Source organism: Sus scrofa, chromosome 5 (genome assembly GCF_054392235.1).
Source record: "Sus scrofa isolate SSC_HxYL_T2T_F1_AM1 chromosome 5, Sscrofa_HxYL_maternal_Yorkshire_Landrace_v2.0, whole genome shotgun sequence".
NCBI classification, from domain to species: domain Eukaryota; kingdom Metazoa; phylum Chordata; class Mammalia; order Artiodactyla; family Suidae; genus Sus; species Sus scrofa.
In genome coordinates, this window is record NC_139387.1 from 10,802,641 (window position 1) to 10,827,694 (window position 25,054).

The 25,054-nt window shown below is 53.4% G+C and overlaps 1 protein-coding gene across 2 annotated transcripts; it reads right to left on the reverse strand.

Annotated features, from left to right (window-relative positions):
* Window positions 1-647: 647 nt before the first annotated feature.
* On the reverse strand, window positions 648-24,683 carry CSF2RB (colony stimulating factor 2 receptor subunit beta). 2 transcript variants are annotated; one of them, XR_014845392.1, is made up of 14 exons: window positions 24,606-24,683; window positions 17,043-17,291; window positions 15,696-15,819; window positions 14,332-14,522; window positions 10,709-10,860; window positions 10,457-10,625; window positions 9,764-9,899; window positions 9,455-9,612; window positions 7,932-8,071; window positions 7,263-7,425; window positions 5,788-5,915; window positions 5,509-5,566; window positions 4,533-4,636; window positions 648-3,840 (listed from the first exon to the last, which is right to left on the reverse strand). XR_014845392.1 is itself a non-coding variant. In XM_001924779.6 (14 exons), exons 2-14 carry the CDS (start codon window positions 17,116-17,118, stop codon window positions 2,718-2,720), a joined length of 2,685 nt encoding a protein of 894 aa, XP_001924814.4. In that variant the 5' UTR covers window positions 17,119-17,291; window positions 24,606-24,683; the 3' UTR covers window positions 648-2,717. The 2 variants fall into 2 exon arrangements, 1 of the variants encoding a protein (XP_001924814.4); XM_001924779.6 differs by having other exon boundaries at window positions 5,788-5,878.
* Between the last annotated feature and the right edge of the window lie 371 nt (window positions 24,684-25,054).

The window sequence follows — 25,054 nt, forward strand, 5'->3', positions numbered from 1 at the left end:
GAATAAGCTCTTGATAATTCTCATCTTTTTTTTCTTTTTTTGCCTTTTTTAGGGCCGCTCCTGCAGCATATGGTGGTTCCCAGGCTAGGGGTCGAATCGAAGCTGTAGCCTCCAGCCTACACCACAGCCACAGCAATGCAGGATCCGAGCCTCGTCTGCCACCAACACCACAGTTGATGGCAATGCTGGATCCTTAACCCACTGAGCAAGGCCAGGGATTGAACCCGCAACCTAGTTGGATTCGTTAACCAGTGAGCCATGACGGGAACTCCATTCTCATCTATTTTTATGGGGAGCTCAGTCTCTTTGTTATCTCTCCACTCTCATTAGAGACCAAAAACAGAGATGCTCATTAGATTTGAATTTCAGATAATAATAATTTTTATAGAGAGAGAGTGAATCCCTTATACTCCTCTCCCCCAAACCATCTCCCTCCTTCCCTGGCTCCCTCCTGGCGTGTCCCAGGAGGGCCACCAGCTGCTCACTCCATTACACGAAACATTTCCCTTCTGTCCCTACTTCACTGCAGTGTCTCAAAGACCCAAGGCCCTTCTGTCAAACAGAGTCCAATCCCTTAAAGCAATCGTGCTTTCAAACTGCACCCCTCTGCATTCACCCCAAGGCATATACACACGTTAAGCTTTGGATTTGTTTTATAATAAAAATATTTTATTGCAATTTTTTTTCCAGGTATCAATGTCCAAGCATTTTGGAAATACAATCCTGGGCCTCTTTCTAATGCATGTAGGTTCACCTCATTCATTTTCAACCAAGATTCTACCTTAGAATATACACAAATGTGATTCATTTCACTACTGGTGAATATTTCTTTATCATTTTCTTTGACCACAAACATCGCTGTAATAAATAGGGATTCGTGGACAAAAGCAGTAAGAATATTTGCTCTGCCATTTGTTAAAACATAGTAGAAAGCTAGGACCTTCAAAACCATGGGGCGCCGTGGAGAGAGAGGACAATGTGATAAAATTGAAAGTCAAGAAACCTACTAAGTATATTCACGAACTTTCTATATCGGCAAGGTGGCGTTTTTGATACATGGACAAAGAATGGGTGATTCAACCAAAGATGCCAGAACCCTCAGGATACTTGTTGGGGGGTGGGGGGAGCATAAAGCCAGTTCTCCATCTTACAGGCATACATTCCAGAATCATGATACTTTTATATAAAAACTTGAAATACAAGAACCAGAAAAAAAATATATAACTTAGGACATTTGGAAGTGGGGAGATCTTTGTAGACTTGACAGCAGAGACGGAGCTGTAAGGGAGCTCCCGGGTCGATGTACCTGACCGCACAGACAAATCAACACTGGATACACCCCAAAGCCTCCCATACGCCATGAAGAGACAGACCACGAACTAGCAAAAGAAATTCGCACCACCCATGAAAGACCACAATTACTTTTAAAAACCTCATCAGCAAAAAGTGAACATCCAAGACCTTAATGGGCTTATACAAATGCTCGGGAAATATGAAAATATGTGCAAACTTGATAGGTACCAAATAATGCAAACGAAAACAATTTAATGCCTTTTTTTGTTGGTTTGTTGGTTTTGTCATATCAGAAAGGCGAGGATTTAAAAGAACCATGATGTCCCATATAGGACAAGCCATAGACCCAAAGCACCTGGTATGTGGCCGGTGGGGGCACAGAGTGGAGGCGGGGGGGCTGTGTAAGGTGTTTCTGGAAGGAGGGTGGCCAGGCAATTTGGACTCTCAGCTTTAAAGTGTACATGCCCCTGGATCATTTTGTTCTTTGTGGAGCACGTCTTTCCAACTTTTCTACAGTCAGCGTGGGTTCTGGACTCGCCCTCTCCAGAACTGTCCCAGGTCTCACCAACGGGGGGGGGGCGGGGAATGGGGTGGGGGTGGGGGTTGGAAGATGATTTCAGCCAGGAACCAGCCCTGCCCACTCCTCAGGTGCAGGTCGGTGGCCTCTACAAGATGCAGGGTCTGTGGTCCCCGAGGAACCCAGTCACCTCGGTGGGACGAGCAGGGATTCTCATGAGTTCAGAACAGTCCTTCCCACATCACGCCCATTTTTGGGGAGTGATCATCGAGGCTGGCGCTTTCCTACCACGTCTGGGGCTGCCGTGCCTGACAGAAGCCTGCCTCCTCCAGGGCTATTCTTTCCAGCCTTCACCACCCCCCCCCAACTGGGGGCCCCCACCCCATGCCTCCTGCCTCCTGTCCCTAGGCTGGAATCTTGTCGTGTGTGTATGCAGGCCTGCCGGGGACAGACAGGAGTCCCCCGCGCAACCAGACCTGTCAGCATCAGAATAAGCTCGGACTGAGACATGACATCTCAGGAGGGGCATCGCCTGGACCTCAAACTCACTCTGATGATAATGAGTGGAAATATGATGACGCAAATGTGATGAGTGTGTATAGGAAGCTCTAATAATTCAGAACCTAAAATAAGTTAACTTGAAAGAAAAGCATGTGGGTGTGTGTGTGTATGTGTGTGTGAGAGAGAGAGAGAGAGACAGACAGACAGGGAAAGAGAGAGAGGAGCTTGACCTTGCTGAAGGTCAAGGGAGGGGGTAGATGGTTGACTTGCTTTTTTTCTGCTTTCTATCAGCTTTGCAGAAATGACCGGAAGGGACCAGGGGCCGGCAGGAGGGCAAGGCCAGGCGGCCAGGGTTGAAGGCGGACCCTCTCCTTCTCCCCCCACCCCCCGCAAGGTCACCAGGGTCTCAGCACACCTCCCCAGGCCTGCCGACGTCCCAAGGGGGCAGTGCCAAGTAATCCTGCTGCTTCAGGGCTTTGAAGAGCTGAATGGCTGGCACCTGGGGAATGGCCTGAGATGGGGGCCTCTTGGTCTGGAATACCTGGCTGAGGTCTCTGATCTCAGGACAGGGTCCCGGAGAAGTGGGCTTACTCTGGGGTGAGAGAGGGCCGGACGCTGGGCCAGGGAGGAAGCAATAGTCACCCACCTGCTGCAGGATGAGGAGCCCCTCGGGGGGTGGGGAACCTGGGGACACATCTGTCCGGGCTGGCCCTGGGCTCGGGACAGGGCTGCTGACGGCAGGAGTGGCAGGACTGGTCAGAGGGGGCTGGGGGAACGGGCATGTGGTTGGGGGGAGGGCCACATAGCCCTCGAACTCCGGCTTCAGGGGGCCTGAGGATCCAGGGGGCCCACCAGCCAGTCCAGGACAGGGGCTGGGGTTCTGGTCCGAGGGGAGGTTCAGAGAGGGAGCCTGGGAGGCAGACGGGGCCCCTGTAGGTGGGGTGAGAGTCAGATCTGCAGTGGTGACGTAACCAGAGGCCGCAATGCTATCCTTAGGATCCCAAGAGCCAGTGAGCAGAAGTGTGGGGGCCCTGGCCTTCGGGTCCTGACCACCCGCCATCAGCCCAGGCTCCGGGTGGGGCGCCCCTGATTCTAGGGAGGGGCTCCCCTCGGGCCCTGGGCTGGACCCCCTCTCCACAGGCCTGGCCTTGTCCTGCCCCATCACCTGGGCCAGTGGCACCAGCTGCACCCGCCCCCCTGCGGGCAGACACAGGTATTCCAGGGACCCTGGGGGCTGTGGCTTGCTGCTCCCACCTGCCTGCGGGGGCCCCTGCTGGCCCACGATGTCAGGCAGGGAGCGGCTGTGGGGCGGCCCCAGGTAGGGGCCATTGAAGTCAAAGCCGGAAACCCGGCTCTCAGGCCCACCCGAGGAGGCTGCCAGCCCCGGTGGCGGCTCGGGGGGTGGCTCCGTGGGGAGGTTCAAGACACCCAGAGTCACTCCAGACTCAGATGACAAGTCGCAGGCTTCTTTAGGGTCCTCCGTGGTGAGAGGTGACACCTCACTGTGCCCGAAGTCTACAGGGGACGCCCTGTGGGGACAACAAGGGCAGGGATGTTGGGACCAGCCTGGGTGGACACCTCAGCTCGTGCCCAGGGGTTGGGGTGGGGAAGGCCCGGCCCCACCCAAGCTCCCAGGAAACGCAGGCCAGGGCAAGGGCTGGGGGAGCAGGCCCAGAGCAGGACACGGGGCGCTTCCTCAGCCTCCTCGTGCCTCTCAGCCTCCAGCCTCCATGCTCACGTTCAAGGTCATCCTCTGCCAGGTGGGGCCCCTCGCCCTCTGCTCCTTGACATCGCCCGGCTTCAGGGCCCAGGTCAAGGCCCAGCCTCGGCTCAGCCATCCCCTGGCCCTCCCTTCCCCCACTTGAGAGTCAAGGGGAGCTGGCGGCTCAGCTGCTCAGGCCAGAAGGGGTCCCAGACCCTTGCCACCCAGTGGGGCCCAGGCAGCGTGGGTTCTCCCAGGGCATCTGGGCTTCTGAGCACGGGGAGGTCAGCTGCTCCGGTCTCCCCTGCCCAAGTTCAAGTCTGGGGTCCGGCCCTCGTTGACCTGGGAATCCGGAAGTTCCTCCCAACGTCCAACTGGGGTACCTCTTGCTTCAGTGCCACCAGCCCCCACGGATCCCTTCACACTGAGCCCCAGCCCCAAGGCCACCCCCTTGGAGCCCCCGATGTGCAGGATGGGGCCCCGATCCCAGCTCCTCGGGATCCCACGCCCGAAACTCACCCCTCCAGCTCAGGGTAGCCGCCACCCCAGGGCCCCTTGTGTGGGCGGCTCCCGCTGCTGAGGATGGACATGTTGCCTGGGAGCCGCAGCCCGGCGCTCCCGTTCTGGAAAGAGAAGGGACATTTGTGCCTGTGGGGTGGGGGTGCTCCAGGAGGTGAAGGGGGGAGAGGGAGGAGGTGGGGGTTCAGGATCCCCCCAGGCATGGCAGAATCTCAGCAGGGGCAGGAGCAACCACTGCCTCCTGACCCAGGAAGATGAGGCCAGAGAGGGGCTGGGACTTGCGGGGTCCTGGGGCACCCAGGCTGGGACCCTGTTTCCACGAGTCAGCTAATCGGGGTGTCCCTGCCTCCTTGCTCACCCCTCATCTCCTGCGCACTGGCTGTGAGACCCTCCTAAGGCAGTTCTGGCCCTGCCTGCCTGGTCAAAGGGCTCCTGTGCCCCACGTCCTGGCTGCCTCCCACCCCCCAGGTCCCCCATCGCCCCAGGGCCTCTCAGCCTCCCCTGAGGTGCCCCCAGCCTCACTGCCCACCCCACCTTCCCCCTTGAAGGAGTCTTCTGCCCACCCTCCAGGGACTCCCTGCCTGCAGGTGCCTCTCCCACCCGCGCCTCCCTGGATCCCCCAGAGCTCAGCTCTGCTGTCCTGTCCGGGGAACCATTCTGCCTCCCACCCCTGTAACAACCCCAGGACACCTAGTCCCTCCTTGAGGCCCCTAGGACCCAGGTCCCCACAACCCTCTGTCCTGCTCCCCGTGAGTCCCCGCAGGCAGGGCACCTTGTGCATCTGTGGGGCCCAGAGCCTGGCAGCACTGGGCTTGCAGGTGCTGGCCCGGCCCTTAGAGCTTCCCCGCCCTTCCCAGGCCACCTCCCCCACCCCCACTCAAAGCCCACGGGACGGGGAGGGGGATGGGCCTTAGGGACCCGGGCACAGGCGCACAGGAGCCTCAGCCCCTCAGCCACCCTCACAGCCAGCTCCTACCTGGAACAGGTGGCTCTTGCTGGGGTTAGGGATCTTCTCCTCCCACTTCCGGTTCAGCCTGGAGAGACAGCAGGGAGGCGCCAGCTGCCTGAGATCTCAAGCAACTACCTGGTGCCCATGTGTAGAGGTGAAAGGGACAGGGCAGATGTGTCCAAGTCCCCGCTGGGAGTGGGTGATGGAGCTGGGACTGGAGAAAGTCAGCTGTAGGGTCCCTGGTGCCCCCTGGGCTCCCTGGGTGGTCCCTCTCCACCCGCTCCCAACAGCACGGAGTCCCCTTACCTATACCCGTAGATGCCACAGAAGCGCAGGACTGGAAGCACGATCAGGGTGGTGACGACCAGGATAAACACCAGGACCCACATGGGGAGCACTTCCGGGAAGCCAGGAGGGAAAAGGATCATTAGCATCTGGGGAGGGAATGGGCAGGAGGCTCAGGAAATTGCGTGAAGTTGCAGCCTTGGGGTGCAGCGGGGGAGAGGAAGCCAGACACAGGTTAAGACCAAGAGGGCATTTGTCTGAACCCCCCAGAACATTAGATCCCCCCAGAGGGTTAGATCCTGTCCAGGAGTACGAGAAGGGCCGTGACTGCAGCCCGTGGCAATCCCAGAGGACTTCCTGAAGGAGGCAGCGTACAAGGTGGTCATCAAGAACAGAGAGGCATGGAGAGGCAGAGATGGGGAATGGGGTGATGGCAGAGAAATCAGCAGGTACAAAGGCCCATCAGGGGCCCCTACAACTTTCTGCTTGGCAGCCTCATGCCTCTCACTGGCTGGGCCCCTCCAGGATGTCCCTGGACTCTTTCTCTTAAGTCCAGTGGCCAAGTCCTCTTCTGCTTGGCCAGGATCCTCTTCCTGGGGCTCATCCCTGCCTGGGACTGGGGACCTTTCTGCCAACCCTTCATTCTCTCTCTGCAACCATCTCCTGGACCTTGACCTGTACTCATCCCCCAGGGGCCACTTTGGTGATGGTGATGGAGAAATGAAATTAGCAAGTGTAGATTCAAGGAAGATTGAGAAATCAGGCCAAAGCTTTCCAATCACAGGTACCAACCTATAGTATCTCATGTATGCTGTCATAGTAACAGAAAACTCAGACCAGAGTGCCCATCGTGGCTTAGCTGAAACGAATCAGAGTAGCATCCATGAGGACGCAGGTTCGATCCCTGGCCTCACTCAGTGGGTTAAGGACCCAGGATTGCTGTGAGCTGTGGTGTAGGTCACAGATGCAGCTTGGATCCCATGTTGCTGTGGCTGTGGCAGAGGCTAGCAGCTTCAGCTTCAATTCAACCCCTAGCCTAGGAACCTGCACATGCCTTGGGTGCAACCCTAAAAAGACACACACACACAAACTTGGACTGAGTGGTCCCCGGGTAGCAGGTCCAGTCTAAGGAGAAGAACTGGTGAGATGTGCTTGCCTCTGCCTTCTCAAGGCAGCATGCATTGCCCACCATTTGTCTCTCCCTTCCCTCCTTCCTTCCTTCCTCTCTCTCTCTCTTTCTTTTTGCTACACCCTTGGCATGTGGAAGTTCCCAGGCCAGGTACTGAACCTGCCCCACAGCAGCAACTTGAGCCACTGCAGTGACAACACAGGACCTTTAACCTGCTGAGCCACCAGGGAACTCCCAGGTGTCACCTTCTAATAACCAACGACACCTGGCCTGGATGGGGTTACATCTACATGTCCATTCGCATCTGTGTCCTCTGCCCAGCAGGGCTGTGTACGGGGAAGAATGGGTGGGGGCTGGGGAGACGTACCCCACTCGGTGTCCCAGGACTGCTCCTTACTCCACTCGCTCCAGGTCCCATTGTAGCTGCCGGGGTCAGGTTTGACTCTCACTCTGGCCTGGTACCTGGTGGCAGGCTCCAGAGGTGGCAGGGACATGCTGTGGCCCTTCTGTAAGACTTCTGTCTTGGTCTCCTGTGGATACAGCTGTGTGAGTAGGTGTGCTGAGGCCTGGCCCTCCTGGGCACAGCTACGAAGACCTCCCCCCAGCACCCCAGCTTTTCTGCTCCCCATCAGTCTCAAGCTTGTGGTCCCATCCTCAGATCTGAGGCAGCATCACTCCTTCCATGGAGGACCAAACGCCAGGGCCCACAGGACCAGGGACAGCACCACTTGTCCTGCACCTCATGACATATGATAACATTGAGGCCCAGAAACTCTAAGAAGTCCCTATGCCCCCCCCCAACCTTCCAGCACCTCTTGGGACAGCCTGGACCCCAGAATTATGCTTCCTGGGAGTACAATGCAGGATGAGTGGACTCTGGACCTGCAGACTGCATGCGGGGGTGACCAGCAAGTCCCAGTTGCTCCCTCTGACTGGTCACCTGCTGGGAGCCAGGCATCTGCCAGGTGACACTTTCCAGGGTATTTCTCACTATCCCTCCCCTGCTTCAGGCCCCTCCCCGAGCATCAGACCTTACCTCCCATGAGTCTGCATCTTTCTTATACTGGACTTGGAAGATGTAACCTATGTGCGGATAATTCATTTTTTCTTCTTTCCAGTGCAGGATGTAGCCCTCTCTGTCCTTGGTCAAGTTGAGGGTCGGAGGAGCCATCTGGACTGCAGGGAGGGGCAGTTTTAGGGAACATTCCTTGCATTTCCTGCTGGTCACAGACACTCTAGCCAGGACCCCAGACCCCATTCATCTCAGAGTCTTTGCACCCCCACTTCACCCGGCCATCTGCTTTGATGAGATGCTCTTTTTGACCCTACTCCTGGGAGATGCTGAGATACACTTGTTTTGTAGTGAGGTGACCCAAGGCATGGGTTACTCCAACTATTTAAGTAGAAACGTAACTACTGTTAATTTGTTCCAGAGTATTGACATTATTCTAGGCATTATTATATATGCTAAATCTACATGAATTATTTTAGTTAATTCTAATAACAGCCCTATGTAGTAGGTGCTCTGTTTTGTTTTGTTTTGCTTTTTGTCTTTTGTCTTTTTAGGGCCACACCTGTGGCATGTGGAGGTTCGCAGGCTAGGGGTCCAATCGGAGCTGTAGCCGCCAGCCTATGCCAGAGCCACAGCAATACCAGATCCAAGCCCCGTCTGCAACCTACACCACAGCTCACGGCAAGGCCAGATCCCCAACCCACTGAGCAAGGCCAGGGATCGAACCCGCAACCTCATGGTTCCTAGTCGGATTTGTTTCCACTGCACCATGATGGGAAGTCCAGTAGGTACTCTTAATTTGTCTATTTTTCAGACAGAGAACTGAACCCCAAAATGATTAAGTAATTTGCCAAGAACAGGCAGCTAACACGTAGTAGAGACAAAGACTGCAACCTGGAGGATCCCAGAGAGTAAATAGTGGATGCGAACCCAGGTGACCAAAATAAATTGGCTACTGCCTCTGACACACATTAAGGACCTGGGAGAAGAATCTGGTTTTCATGAAGCAATGCAGGAGATTCCTTTGCATGAGGTCTTTGCCATGTAACAAGAATAAGGGATATTAACCTGCAAGGGACTACAGTCTATTTGCATAGACCCTGGTACCCAGCTGAAGAAGTGAATCACAAATCAATTATTTGGAAGATAAAAATACCTGTCAGGGGAGGACTTTGAAAATATAAAAGAGAAAAATTGAATCGGGGAATGAAAGGGAAATTTGGTGGGAGGACCAGGAGGCCACAGGCAGCAGTAGGAGTTTCAGAGCAGCTGCAGAATTGGAGGAAAAAATAGAGCTGAAGAATGAGTAAAAGCTTTTAAAGATGTGTTCTTGAGGAATATAAATTGCATCTCCCTTCATGTTATTTGCCATTGTCATTGTGGTATTATTGCTTCTCGAGAACTTCCAGAAGATATAGGAATTGTTTTTGTTCAATTTGCTCCCTGGACTGTTTCATTGAAATTGACAAACATGAAGACTGGACCATGAGGAACCCTAAGTTTATACGGGTTACAAATGAAAGAGTGCTTTCACAAGACAAACTCACTGTTATCGGAGCTCTTTATAAGTTTCTCTTTCTCCTTTGGTCGAACAGAGATGATGTACTGACTGTGGTTCTTGGGGTCTGGCACAGGAATCTGACATCGGTGCCGGATGTAGGGGCTGCTGGTGTCCTCCTTCTGCACTGGGGAACATTCTTTCTCCCTGAGGGGCACAGCAGAGGTCAGGGCAGGGGAAGCAGCGCCACATGAGGCCTGAGACCATGGGGTGAGCGGTGGCTTCTGCCGAGGCAGGAGGAGGCCTGGAGAGGGCAGGGCCTAGAGGAGGGGAAGGGACAGAGGCAGGGAACACTCACCCTGTGTCGGGGCTGGACTTGTAGAAGAGGGTGAAGGAGACTGAGCTGGTCACCTCGGACCTCACTTCCCAGGAGCAGCGGAGCAGGGCAGCCCCATCGAAGAAGCACTGGAGGTTCTGGGGCTGGGCCTCATCCCCTGGGAAGGAGACAGTCCTTCACTCATTCCTCATTCATTCATTCCCTAGCCCTCAGTGGGCCCCCAGGAGACTCATTGGAGAGACACTGTGGGCTTTGGGCTCAAAACACCAGGGCTTAAACCCAGGCTGACCTGCCAGCTGTGTGACCTCAGTTTGGAGAGGGAATTTGGTGAGCCTTTGTATCTACCCCCACCCCACCCCCACTCCACCGCGTGCCAAACAGGGAGGGCACCTCTGGCTCAGGGTTTAGGGATTTAACACAATCCCACTGGTATATTCCCACGTGGTACAGCTCTCCCAAAACACAGCTGCCCATATGCCCTGGTGATGCAATTGTAATTGCTCCTCCAGAGAAAGTGGGCAGCACACTGGGGCCAGGAAGTAAGATGTAGCCACTGCCTCTGCAGAGTCCCAGTAGGGACAGGGTGGTTCAGGGAACACCTGGCACAGAGGATCCATGAATCCTGCAGTGGGGAGCCCTGGACTCCTTCTCCCCAGGAGGTGGAATGAGCCACCCACCCCACAGGGGCCACCGTCTCACCTCCCACCCTGTTACCTGGCTGGGAGACCCAGTGAACCTCTGGGCTCCAGTGGCTGGGCCGTCCTGAGAGCCCCGAGCCTGGGGCCAGCCTGGTGCGCACCCGGGCCACGTAGGTGCTGCTGGGCAGGAGGTGCTCTGGCCCCAGGGTGACCTGGGGGGAGCCGGAGTGGATGGTGTGGGCATCCTGGGGAGAGAGGGACTGCTGGAGCAGGTGCCTGCTGGCCTGGGTCCCTGTGGGCTCAGGGCAGGGCTGACGGGGGTCCCTACCTCCCAGGAGTCCTGAAGCCGCCTGTAGACCACCTCAAACTCCAGGCTGGACAGCCAGGGGCTCTGGGGACCCTCGTGGGCCACAGTCCAGGACAGCAGGAAACAGCCCTGGGCAGCACTGACGTGGAGGCCCCTGGGCGCAGGGGGCTGCACTGGAAGGACAGGAAGGAAAGGGTCCTTATGGGGACAGACAACTGTGTGGAGGTTAAGGGCTGGCATGGCCCACGTGTGGACAGACCAGGGCTCCAGGCTGAACACTGCCCCCACTGGCTGAGTGACCTTGGGCAAGACCCACCTCCTCTGTGGACCTCAGCCCTTCACCTGCTACATCATAGGGCTTCAGTATAAAAGGTGAATGAAGGCTGTGCAGGTAGCTGTGTGCACAGAACATAAGCTCCCTACAGCGTGCTGGCAATTAAATTCCAAATGCAGCTTCCTTCTGGCCCCCCTGCCCATGAGGTGGCCTGTGTGGCCTCCTTCCCAGCAGAGGGCACTGTGATTTATGTTTCTCCCTCTCTTGTTCAGGCTTCCTTCCTTCCTCGCAGTGCCCAGGGTCATCTCAGAGCCCAGCAGACATGTCTCCTCCTCTAGAAGGAGCCCCCCACCCCCAGGCAGAATCCTGGGCTCCTTTTCCTGTCTCACCATTGCCCTTGGTATGGTCCTCACTGCCCTGGAGGATGCAGATGCTTCCACATCTGCCTCCCCAAGTGGTCCAGGAGCTTGTGGGTGCAGGGGCGGGGGCTGACCCTCTTCCCTCTCCCCACGGCCTGAGATGAGTGGTTCAGGGAATGTGGGGGACAAAGTGAATGGGGAAGTGGAGGAATAAATGAAAGAGTATATGTAGGCCACCTTCAGTGACTTCTCAGGAAATCAGTCCATCCACCAAGGGCAAGCAGACCCCTGCTGGGACCTACAGGGTTGGGTGAGCAGATTCACCCATGAAGGGCATGGCTGCTGACTTCCTGAAGCTTCTGAGTCTGAATGTTGAGAGATGCCTTTCAAACACAACAAAATGCAATACAACCCAAAGCAAGATGTAAATAGTCCCTGCTAGACGGGGAACAGGCACCATAGAGCATGTCAGAGCTGGAGCCTTAGAAAATCTTAAGCCCAGAATGGAAGGTCCAGAGGCCGCCTGCCCCACTCCCAGCCACAGCAGGCATCGCTAATCAATCGTTGCACTGCTGGTCCCGGAGCCTGTCATGGAGCAGGAGTCCTTCTCAGCTCTGGGCTCTTCTCAGTAGATGAAAACCTGTTTATCCAACCTGAGAGATGCAGACCACTAGCTCATTTCACAGATGGAGAACCTGATAGAGGGAGTGAAATATCCAGATCTCCACTTATGTAGCCTCAGAGCAGATCAGATGCATGATCTGCCCCCACCCCAGTGCCTCACGCCCCAACCCCCTTGATTCATGACCCCCTTGATTCATGGTTTGGGCTGAAACTGACCTTCCCACTCAGCCTGTGTTCCAGGAGGCAAAGGCCATGCCACCCTCCTCATGTCTAAGTGGTCCCCATCCGACCGTAGCACTTTCTGTCATCACCCCCTAAACTTCACGGGGCCAGGGTTACTGATGGTGTGTTCCCTGCTTTCCTGGTGTTTGCAGTGTGCTATGGAAGAGCAGATTCATGACTGAATTGCTTGTGTATCCTACCTTTGCCGTGTATGCCTCCAATTTCCTTGGTGATAGCCCTCGACTCCCCATCATTTCCCTCGGGGATGAGAGCCTTAGCTACATTCTGGGCTCCCTCCTACTGCCTCCTCCTGTCCTCTGCCGTCTACCTTGTATGTCACCCACTTCCGTCATCCTCACAGCCACATCTGATCATGACATGCCCTTTCAGTGGCTCTCCATTGCCTAGGGCTTGACCCCTAAGCTCCTTGGCAGGACACAGAAGCCTCTCCAGGTCAAGCCCCTGCCTTCCCGTTCCTGTCCTTCCTGCCGCTGTCCAGCTGTCTTGAAGCAGATGCTCCCAGGACACAATTATTAGCGGTTCTCCCGACCTGCCTCACCCTCCAGCATCACCCAGCCTGTGCACACACCACGTCCTCTGCAGGAGATGCTCTTTCTCTCCCTCCCACCCTTCACATCGCCCTGCAGAGCTCTCTGCCCTGGGCAGCCTGTCCTGACCCCTCCAGGGGCTCCCTGTCCCGTGGCCCTCTGCGCAGGGCACACACCCGCCTTCAGTAAGTGACATGTCTGACAGCATCTGGGGTTTCCTGGGCTCTTCAGTCTGTGAGCGCTGAGCTCCGCCAGGGACAGGGCTCCTCAGCCACCAAACACACGTGTGAGACATGGTTTGGTGTGAACTCACCATGGCCTCCCCGATCCCCTCCTCCAGGCAACAACGTTATGCTGCTGTGATGAAAAGAGCAGGAAGCAAAGGCTGGGACCCTCTCCCCTTCTGACTTTTGCAAGGAGCAACATGTGACCCAGTGTTTGGGACCCAGGACACCAGTGTCAGATACTAGCATCTGATTAACTAGTCTTGGACAAGTTCCTGTTCTCTCAGTCTATTTCATCACCCGTGAAATGGGGGTAAAAAGAAGTGCCTGACTCTACATTTCATTAGATGATTAAAGTTTGGACAGTGTTTCCTAAAAGTTGATCACCTGCTGGATTTTTTTTTTTTTTTTTTGGTCTTTTTGCCTTTTCTAGGGCTGCTCCCGCAGCACATGGAGGGTCCCAGGCTAGGGGTCGAATCGGAGCTGTAGCTGCTGGCCTACACTAGAGCCACAGCACAGGGGATCCAAGCCGAGTTTGCATCCTAACCACAGCTCACGGCAACGCCAGATCCTTAACCCGCTGAGCGAGGCCAGGGATCGAACCCACAACCTCGTGGTTCCTAATCAGATTCTTTAACCACTGAGCCACGACAGGAACTCCCACCTGCTGGATTTTTGACATAAGCATACTAACTTTTAAAAATGACCCCACCTTTATAAATAACGTTTAGGGTCATTCGAAGGACAAATATAATTGAATCAATGTGATTAAAGTGCTGGGTGTATTTCTAAGATACAGTCCTATGAAGCCCATTATATCTATAAAATGATCAGCGACACCTGCCCTAGACCACCCACTTTCTCAGGCTGCCATGGGCACGTGGCACCCATTGGGGGGATGACCTTCACCTGCAACGTGCAGGGAGCTCTGGGCAAGTCTGAGGCCCATCACTGTCATGGCTGCTCATGATGGCACTTGGCAAAAGTTATGTAGTGGCTCTAGGTCTCCAGGGCCTCATCTGTAAAATGGGTCATCACAGACACTGCACGAGACCATACTGATGAAAGAGTCTGCAGGCTATAAAGTTTGTATCTGAATAGGAAGCCTTGTTCTTCTAGAAGGGAAGCCTTCAATGGCTTGGCAGGCAGGAGAGCCTCAGGGGCGGGGGTGAGGGGGTACCCTTGGCCAGGACTCTTCACCTTGAACCTGCTCCAATGCCTCCATCATAAGGAGATGGTAGCCTCTCCCCCAAAAACCCAACCCAACTCAAGCTGGTGTCTCTCTCCACCCCTTGAAGGCTCTCACTCCCTGGCCCATCTCATGCAGCCTGGACACCCCTGGGGCTCACTGTCCACCCAGGGGACAACCCTTAGCCAGGGACCCAGGCCTCACCGTGCTGAGTCAGAGTGACAGAGAGCTGAGCGCCCAAAGGCCGGTCTGGTCGGAATGAGAAATAATCATAGTCAGCGATGACAAAAGCCTTGTAGGGAATGACACATCTTCTGGCCACACAGCCCGGACAAGGATGGTCTAACCAGGTCAGGTCATCGCTGAGGTCACAGGACACTGGCTGTGGAAGGTCCCTGCCACAAGAGGACACAGGTTAGCCCAGAGGGAAGAAGCATTGCTCATTCACAAGCAGCACTGAGGTGTTCCCACGTGTAAGGCTTTGTCCAGGACCAGGGGACCTGGCAGGGAACAAAACACCCACAGATCCCCGTCAATAGAGCTGACACCCTAATAGCGGATGACACAGATGAAACAAAGGAATAAACTATGTTGTATGTCAAAAAGGGAAACTTCACACAGACAGGTCAAGAAGGAAAGAGGCAGGAGGAGCCCAGAAGGGCGGGGTTGGGAATACAAGGGGTTTTTTGGGGGTGGGGGGACTGTACCTTTGGGATCTGGAAGTTCCCAGGCTAGAGGTTAAATCGGTGGTGCAGCCACCAGCCTACACCACAGCCACAGCCACACGGGATCCGAGCCGCAACTGTGACCTACACCACAGCTCACGGCAATGCCAGATCCTCGACCCACTTGAGTGAGGCCAGGGATCACACCTGTGTCCTCATGGAATCCAGTTGGCTCATTACCACGAAGCCGCAATGGGAATTTCCAGGGATGCAGTTTGAAATGAGGGAGTTAGGGAAGGCCTCATGGAAAAAGTGATATCTGAGCAGAATCTTGAAGGAGGTGAGGGAGGGAGCCATGCAAATTCTGGGGAACGGGGAGTTCCATAAAGGGAATAGCAGATGCAAAGGCCCTGGGGTAGGCAGAGGTTTGGAGTGTTATATGATGAGGCAGTTAACGAATGTGCACAAAGCAGAGATGTGAGGGTCGGAGGTCTAGGAGCCTAGTTGAACGGGGTGACAGGAGGCCAGTGTTTTAAAGCAATTTAAGGCATCATGATTTCACTGTCAGTGGCGAAAGTTCAGACTTATGAGCAAAGGAGCGACATTTTAACACCTGCTTTGAAAGGATTCCTCTGGCTGCTGGGCTGTGGCGAGACTGGGTTGAGGAGGGATGGCAGTATTGGAAGCAGAGGGACCCATTAGGAGTTCTGGAATATCTCAGTGATAGGAAGTGATTTGAACCAGGGTGACTGGTGTCGGTGTTAGGCCGAGGCCACCTGAGGGACAGGAACTCTTGGGCTGGGGCCTCCCCTCCCGGCCTCCGTCCTGCCCCGTCCCGCACAGCCCCGCAGAGCAGCCCCCTCCCCGCCTCCCTCTGGCCCTGGGCCCCCATCGCTCACTTACTCATTCAGCCTGTGGTAGAGGGTCACGTTGATGAGCCTCTGGGCATCCTGGGTGTCTGCCCACCTGCAGATGGTGCGGCTGGTGTAGTCATTATAGCAGCGCAGGTTCTGCAGCAGGAAGGTCTCTGAGGGGGAGAGGCGGGGGCGGGGCTCACACCTGTCCCCTCCAGATGTCCCTGGTCCCCGCCCCCTCCCAGCCCTTCCTGGGAGCCTGGCACTGGGGAGGGGTCTCCCAGAGTCCCAGAAAGGCTCCTGGAGGCCAGGCAGAGTCCCCAGGGGTCCTGGCAGGGGCTGGGGGATGTGAGGGGGCCGGTTATGGACTCTCCTATCTGCAGAGAAACCCAATATTCTAATGGGCTCACAGCCGGTTTCCCGAGCCCTGCCTCGCCCTGCTCTGAAACAGGGTCCCTCCCATCCAGGACAAGACCTGCATCAGGGACAGGCCCCGCCCCCAGGCCCTGGGTGCGGTGGGTGCAGCCTGGGAGCAGAGGCACGAACCCACCCTGAGGGCACATGGCAGGGCCCCCTCTGGGTCGTCAGGGCCCTGCTCTCTTGGTGCAGCCACTGGGCCAGGACCATGGAAAGGGGGCCATAGCTCCCAGGGTGAGCAGAGGAGCTGAGCTCTCTGGGGGCCCCCGGGGATGGGGCTTCACTGGCCTGAGCAGCCCGGGGAGCATGTCAGCAGGGCCTCTAGGCAAGAACAGACGGTCCCCAGATCCAGGATCCCGGGAGCAAAGGTGCAGAGGTGGGAAGAGGGCAAGGCCTTCAGAGGAGCAGAGTGTCTGGGATGAGGGAGGGACAGAGCAAGGACCAGAAGGGCCGGCTGGGGGGTCAGAGGCCTCGAGTGCCACCTGAGAGATGTGGGAAAGAAGGGACACAGCCAGGAGTTCCCGTCGTGGCGCAGTGGTTAACGAATCCAACTAAGAACCATGAGGTTGCAGGTTCGATCCCTGGCCTCGCGCAGTAGGTTAAGGATCCGGCATTGCCGTGAGCTGTGGTGTGGGTCCCATGTTGCTGTGGCTCTGGTGTAGGCTGGGGACTATAGCTCTGATTCGACTCCTAGCCTGGGAACCTCCATATGCCGCGGGTGCAGCTCAAGAGAAAAAAAAAGAAGGGACACAACCAGAGATGGACTTTGCAGGAGGCCAGAGAAGGAGCGGGAGTGTGGGGAGAGGGGGGAGAGGAGACCAGGGAAGATCAGGAGAGAGAAGCCTCGGTGGGGAAGGGGGGTGGGGCAAGAGAGGAGAGGGTTGGGGGGCAGTTTGCAGCACAGAGTCTGGAGCTTCCTGGGGTGGGGGCCCAGCAGTGAGGAAGGGGATGGGGGAGTGGAGGGGGTGATCAGACTCACCTTGGGCCCCTGCCCCCCTGAGCCCCCAGCAGAGCACCAACAGGGCGATGGGGAGCAGCCGCCAGGTCAGCTCCATCCCCCCAGTTAGCTCTGGTGAGCAGGAGCCAGCCGGAGTGGTCCAGGTCTGGGCTGGGTCTGGGCTCCTCACTGTCCTGACATCTCGTGTTCCTGGCCAGCCGGGGGCCAGGCCAGGCACATGTCTTCGGCTCTCTCGGGAATCTTCTCTCCAGGACCCTGCCTCCTCTAGGCCTGTGGAAGAAGGGGGCAGCCCGTTGGACTCCGCCCCCATGGTGGGGTGGGCCCAGGAGTGGCCCTGATGCGTGGGCTCTGGGATGTGACCGTGAGGGCGATGCCCTCTATGGCCTCTGAAGAGGTGGGTTCCCCCGCCCGCCCCGGTGGGCACGTGGGTTCTCCTGTGCGTGGTGCTGCTCCGGCGATGAGAAAATCTAAGTGGGAGGCAGGGCAGTTGGTTTGCCCCTGGCTCTCCGTGGGTACTGACTCACAGCTGTTTGGGGGAGTCACTGGGTATTGGGGGTGTGATCCTCCCCCAGGTATGGGTGCGCGTGTGTGCACACACTCGCGCGCGCGCGCGCACACACACACACACACACACACACACACGGCTAGTGTTCTCCCCTCCCTGCTCCATTTGCCTCATTCTTCCCACACCACCCCCATGAATCGCCAGTTCCCCTTTCTCCGTAGAAGGCTGGGGGTTTCCTCTTTTGAATTCATCCAGCTCCGGGAAGTACCAGGAGAAGAGAACAGAGGACCGTGACTCCGTTTTTGCCGCAAGATGGGCTAAAACTTCACTTAAGCTGCAGACACACACACACACACACACACACACACACACACACACACACACACACACACACCAGCAGCTGTCTTGCTGGGAAAAGCAAGGCTCTGGGCTCAGCCAAACTGACTTTCAACCCAGGCTCTGCCCCTCTCATGCCCCACGCTGACTCCGCAATGCTCCCTGAACTCTGTTCTCTGCATCTGTAAAATGGGTACAACCTGACACATCTTACACAGCAACATTGACCCAATCTCAATGACATTTATAGGGCAGTTAGTCCGAGAAAAGCTCGGGAAGGAAGAGAAAGTTTGTCTGGAGCTGGGGCAGTGTCTTTTCCCCTTTAGTCCCTGCAGGTGGAGGCAATGCCACAGGCAGGTACAGAGTCTGGGAGAGCTGGTGCAGCTTGCTCTGTCTACCTGGGACTAGCCAAGAACTCAGAGCTTCTCCTTGGGTCTTAGCACAAGTGCAGATTCTGCTTGTGTAAAGAAGGCAGTTCACCCCCAAATAAATTATAGATTGAGCACAATTCTAATCAGAAATTGACAAAATGTATGCAAGAGCTCAGAAGAAAACAAAATATATATGAGGACAGTGCATGGGATTTTTTGAAAATGAGGGCTCTCTACCCAAAGCAAAATTTGTGCAAAGATCTGACAAATCAATGGGTTGCCCTCCCTCTCTCTCTCTCTCTCTGTCTGTCTCTCTGTCTCTCTTTGTCTCTGTCTCTCTCTCACACACATACACACCAGATCAATGGACATACTGACCAGGCAAGCTCTATTTCACCCAAAAAATGTATTATATGATGAAGGAGGAACCAAAAATAAGTGTGAAGTGATGGAATAATAAAAAGTGCTGAGATAATTTAATAACATCATAAAATACATCAGCCTAAATTCCTTTCTTATATCATCATCAGAGGATCTAGTCAATTAAGAACTTAAACATAGGCAGTAAAATCATATTAAACTTTGGAGTTCCTGTCGTGGCTCAGTGGTTAACGAATCCGACTAGGAACCATGAGGTTGTGGGTTCGATCCCTGCCCTTGCTCAGTGGGTTAACGATCTGGCATTGCCGTGAGCTGTGGTGTAGGTCACAGATGTGGCTCAGATCCCGCATTGCTGTGGCTCTGGTGTAGGCTGGCAGCTACAGCTCCGATTCGACCCCTAGCCTGGAAACCTCCATATGCTGCGGGTGTGGCCGCAGAAAAGGCAAAAAGACCAAAAAAAAAAAAAAATCATATTAAACTTGCAAAGAATGGAAGTGACTACCTCTGAGCTAATTAAGCTTCAAAGCCCTAGAAGAAATCAGAGAGACAAAGGCTGACAGAAATACATAAAAGCGAAATTTCTGCATCTCGTCAAAATTACTCAACTATAAAGCAATGGACAAAGGGCAGAGTAAATGCTTGTGTCAGAAGTATAGCGAACAGGTGACTACCTTTACACTGTAAATAGCTCCGACACATTAGTGTCATCAAAGGACACAAGCATAAAAGTCACATCCACGCAGAGAATTCATATTAGTGGCTAATAATTATAAAATGTTTCCCATGAGCCAGGCACTGTTCAAAGATATTAAGACACCAACGGGCAGGTTAAAAACTCTACTTTGTAAATGAGGAAACTGGTGCAGGGTCCTCGGTCATACAGCTAGTAAGGAAGAGGCTGAGACTGAAGCCCACAGGAGGTTGGCTTTAGAGTTTGTGTTGTTAACCCCTATGCCAGCCGTGGTTGTATTTCCCAACTGCTGGTGTGATCCATGTCTGATGTGTACTGAACCGACAAGCACTTCTGTAGACATGCACAGATACAGAGAAAACAAAACAAAACAAAAAATCTGAATTAGCATCCTTAAGGAGATTTGAGAAATCATAACCAATCAAGAAGAGACTGCTATGCAAAGAAAAAGGTAAACAGAGTTCTTGGCATTTGAAAGTATGAGATCCGCTAAAAACCAAGCAAAACCCATAACTTAATAATGGGCCAAATCACAGAACTAACACCATATAAACAATCATGTTACAAAGGTAGATACTGAAGACAGAGCCAACAGGCAGAGCTGGAAAGTCTTAAGAAAAGCTGAGACCTGGCACAGAAATCTAGGAGTTACAACAGCTGGATGCCAAGTAGAGGAGAACTGAGCTCAGGTACGGCGGACAGTGTCAGCTACCTGGCTGTCCTTTTCCTCCCTGGTAACAGAAGATGAGGTGTGAGTTGGGCTTACTGCTGCACAGAATAAAAGGTTATATTCCTTTCATTCTCCTGGTGCTAGGTGTGGTCATGTGACTGGTCCAAGACGATATGAATGGAGTCATTGGGTGTGCCTTCCAAAAAAGACTACTTAAAGGAAGTTGGCTCAGGTGGGAAGAATCGGTTTTTGCCCTCCTGCTTTTCTTCCTTCTTCCAGCCGGCAACTTGGAAGTGATGGCTGGAGCTCCAGCAACCATTTTGAATCATAAGGCAACCTTGCCAGGGGAAGTCATATGCAAAAGAAAAAAGAGAAATGTGGATGCCTCTTCTCACTGTAGAGTAACAGTAACAGCCCAAGACTGCCTACCTCTGGACATCCTTTATGTAAGGAAAAGACTAAACCTCTATGTTGTTAAGCCACTGTTATTTAGGGATTTTCCATGTGCCACCAAAGAGATACAATTCGAAACAGAAGAAAAATCCACAGGGCTTTAAAGGAGACAATAGTTCACTAAGTGAAGAGCAGGGTTCATTTTTATTTATTTATTTATTATTTATTTTTTTTTTTAATTTTTTTTTTGTCTTTTGTTGTTGTTGTTTCTTGGGCCGCTCCCGCGGCATATGGAGATTCCCAGGCTAGGGGTTGAATCGGAGCTGTAGCCACCGGCCTACGCCAGAGCCACAGCAACACGGGATCCAAGCCGCGTCTGCAACCTACACCACAGCTCATGGCAACGCCGGATCGTTAACCCACTGAGCAAGGGCAGGGACCGAACCCGCAACCTCATGGTTCCTAGTCGGATTCATTAACCACTGCGCCACAACGGGAACTCCTCAAATACTTTAATTTTAAAAACAATGAAGGCATGGGCGTAGAGTGATAAACACAGAATTTTGCTCACATTGTTTTTACACTGCAGACTGTGACCTATGAAATTTCAATCTAACATATAAATCATTCCAGACTAATGTTGCTTCCCTATACGGTGAGCAATTCTTTGAGCCAGGGAAGTGGAGGTCGGGACAGCCTTCCCAGAAGAGAAGTCACTTGGCTAACAACGGGAAAGCGTTCATTTTTAATAGTGCCACATTCAGTCACATATTAATGAACTTTCCGTCATCCCAGAATAAAAGGATAATCCTAGAAGTTTCCAGAAGGAAACAGACAGGTTATTTTCAACGCAACAAAGATCAGTTTGGCCAGATTTTCTCACAAGTGACCTGGAACTCTAAATGGATAGTAATATATTGATTATATTGAGATGAAAATATGTTTGAACCTAGAGTCATAAAACATCAAGCTTATGTCAAAATTCGAGGGCAAAAACCCACAGCACTTTGGAAACATAAAAAACAGAAAGCTTTTCAGATATTTACTAAAAGATTACGCCTCGGGTGTATTTTAGAAAAAACAAAAGGTTCAGGAAAGAAAGATAACATGATACTGTCATCAGTGTTGAGAGAAGAAACCAATGAAGAAGCAAAGAAGTAAGAAGAATCGTTATGCTATACATTGAGAATAAACAAATGCAGCATGACAATATTGAAGTGAAACTCAGAAGACTTTACCGTGGGAGTTGGCAGTGAGACTAGGGGTGAGAAGCAGAGAAGAACTAAAAGTTTGCTAAGGATCTTGACCTGTTTTGGAGAAGCACATATACAATACAATACGTAAGCCCAAACGCTGATGGAAAATGTAAGTTAAATATGTGTGTTTAAAATGTAAGTGTTGGGAGTTCCCATCATGGTTCAGTGGTAAGGAATCCGACTAGTCTCCATGAGGACACGGGTTTGATCCCTGGCCTCACTCAGTGGGTTAAGGATCCGGCATTGTGGTGAGCTGTGGTGTATGTAGGTCGCAGATGCGGCTCAGATCCCGAGTTGCTGTGGCTGTGGTGCAGGCTGGAAGCTATAGCTCCAATTCGACTTCTAGCTTGGTAACTCCCATATGCCGCAGGTGCGGCCATAAAAAGGGGAAAAAAAAGTGTTAAAAATAAAATGAGGGGTAAGCATAGGCGCAAGAGGATGATAGGAAGGGGGAAAGGAGAAGAGAAAAGCCAAATACCTTCTCATAATAAATGTGCACACAAAAATTCCCACACTTACGAAGATATTTAATGATAATAAAACAAAAACTGGAAAAGGAAAAAAAATCAAAACGCAAATGCACTCCAGGCAAAAATAATCTCACAGGACAATCTGACAAAGACTTTTAAAGGAGGAATGCATCCAATCTATTCAGGATGAAAAGAAATAGATCAACAGATTAAAAGGGAGAGAAAAAGGCTAAGTTGATCTTGACAGATGCTCCTAAATATTTGATAATACAGAAGCCATTCCTGGAGTTCCCATCATGGCTCAGTGGTAAGGAGCCCGACTAGTATATGAGAACACTGTTCGATCCTTGGCCTCCCTCAGTGGGTTAAGAACCCGGCGTTGCCATGAGCTGGGGTCTAGGTCCCAGACTCGATACTAGTTGGGTTCATGACTGCTGAGCCACAACGGGAACACCATCTGTCACTATTTTAAACATGGGATCTCTTGCCTTGCAATTCTGTTTCTGGGAATCTGGCTGCAGAAATATATTAAGAGGTGTGGAAACACTGGAAACCATCTAAGTGTCTAGGCGCATGGGATCGGGTAAATTGTGGTGTGTCCATGCTAAGAAATGCCATGGATCTCTTAGGGCTAATTAATGAGTTACATCTACATGTATTATTGTGGAATGTTGTCCAAAATGTTATATCTATCTATCTATCTATATTTTTTTTGGTCTTTTTGCCTTTTCTAGGGCGGCATATGGAGGTTCCCAGGCTAGGGGTCGAATCGGAGCTGTAGCCACCAGCCTATGCCAGAGCCACAGCAACGCGGGATCCGAGCCACGTCTCCGACCTACACCACAGCTCACAGCAACGCCAGATCCTTAACCCACTGAGCAAGACCAGGGATTGAACCTGCAACCTCATGGTTCCTAGTCAGATTTGTTAGCCACTGCGCCATGACGGGAACTCCCAAAATGTTATATTAAGTGGAAGACTAAGTCACAGAGCAGTAGATATGTTATAATCTCATTTGTGAGATTTTTAAAGATTTTTTAACAAAGCAGGTATCCATGTATTTACTTGTTTAATATTAAACGCATTGATTAAAGAACTCATGAAGTAGACTGTATTTTTTGGTGAATATAGCACCACATAAGGAAAACGAATGAAAAAAGAGGGACCAAAAATTACTAAGAAAGGTTTTACTCATTATAAGATTATTAGGGAGCAGGGAAGATGAGAAGAGAAAATTAGGACCTTGATATGTAAAAATGTAACAGTGGGGCCTTCGAAGACTAAAGATTGTACATTCACTATTTGTCACTGGAGCCTCTCTGGCAAGTCCCACAGGCTCAGACCCCAGTGGGGCCCCACAGAACACGTGCCCTGCCATCCACAGGTCAAGGGCACACACCTGAACACACCTTGAGGCAGACAAGCCCCAGATGCCCACCCCCGAGCCAACACACTTCAGCCCAGGACACACACACCTGGGCCCAAACCCAACTAAGCAACAGAGGTTCAGGGCGACATGCGACAATAAAGAAAAACGTCTTCCGGTGGGGGAGTTGATGTCTCTCTCTCTCTCTTTTTTTTTTTGCCTTTTCTGGGGCCATTCCCGTGGCATATGGAGGTTCCCAGGCTAGGGGTGGAATCGGAGCTGTAGCCACCGGCTTACACCACAGCCACAGCAACGCAGGATCCGAGCCGCGTCTGCAACCTACACCACAGCTCACGGCAACGCCAGGTCCTTAACCCACTGAGCAAGGGCAGGGATCAAACCCACAACCTCATGCTTCCTAGTCGGATTCGGTAACCACTGCGCCACGACAGGAACTCCAGTTGATGTCTCTTAAGTAAGGGATTGGGTCCCTTCTTATCTTCCCAAGTGAGCTTCTCCAGCTGCACCAAACTCTGGGCCTGAGTGTGGCAAGTTTCCTGGCTTCATCCACTGCCTCCCGGTCCCGCGCTCCATCCTCCGCGGGTACACCACGTATGCGCATGAGCTCGTGAGCGCGCGCGAGCATACACACTCACACACACGCGCACTCACGCGCACACGCTCTTTCTAAACCAGAGGTCAGGGACTCTGAGCGCTCCCTGATTCGAGACATGGAACAGAGGCATAGGACAGGCTCCTCTCACTGTCGCTGACCCCTTAGTGACAACTTAGTGACAAAACAGAAGACAGAACACAGGTGTCTGACTCTCAGGCCAGAGCACTCCCATCACCCCAGGCACCTTCCACACTGCCAGGACAGGGGGATCCCCCAGGGAGGCCTGCCCCCCACAAAGCCCTTCACCCAACACCCAGGCAGGTGGGCCCCCACGGCCTCCTCGCCCACGGGCTGCCCTGGAGGCTGGGTTCAGGTCTTCCCAAGAGGCCAAGCCCTCACCTCCCGAGGGCTGCGAACATACCTGCCCCTCTCGACACCCCCAGGCCCTCCCTGTCCTCTCCATCCGAGACTCCCACACGCCCCCGGCACCCCACCCCGCCCTTCAGCCTGCCCCCAAGCCGGGCCATACCTCTTTGTGCCGCGACAGACCGACCTTCTGCTGGAGTCTCCAGACGGCTGACAGTCTCTCAGGCTTCCTATTTATGCTGACGTTGTTAGGAAACAGAGAAGCAGAAAGAGGAAGCGGGCCGGCTCTGGCCCCTTTCTGCACAAGTGACTCTTCACGAGATTGCCCAGCTTCTTAGAAATGAGGACACCAAGATATAGGGTTGTTGTTTTTTTCCAAGCCTGTCTGACTTTGCAGATGTTCCTTGGGCCAGAAGTACTTCTGTCTTCTGAACTTGGTCTGGCTGTAAACGTCTATACACCCTCTATCAGCCCAATGCCAAGTTCCTCTGTGCAGCCTTCCCTGGGGATGTGGGGGGAGGGGAGGTGGCAGTGGCCGCCACACCCAGGGTCCCAAGGACCCGGCCTGGACCCCCACTCTCTACCTGCTTGAAGTGTGACTTTGTGCAAATT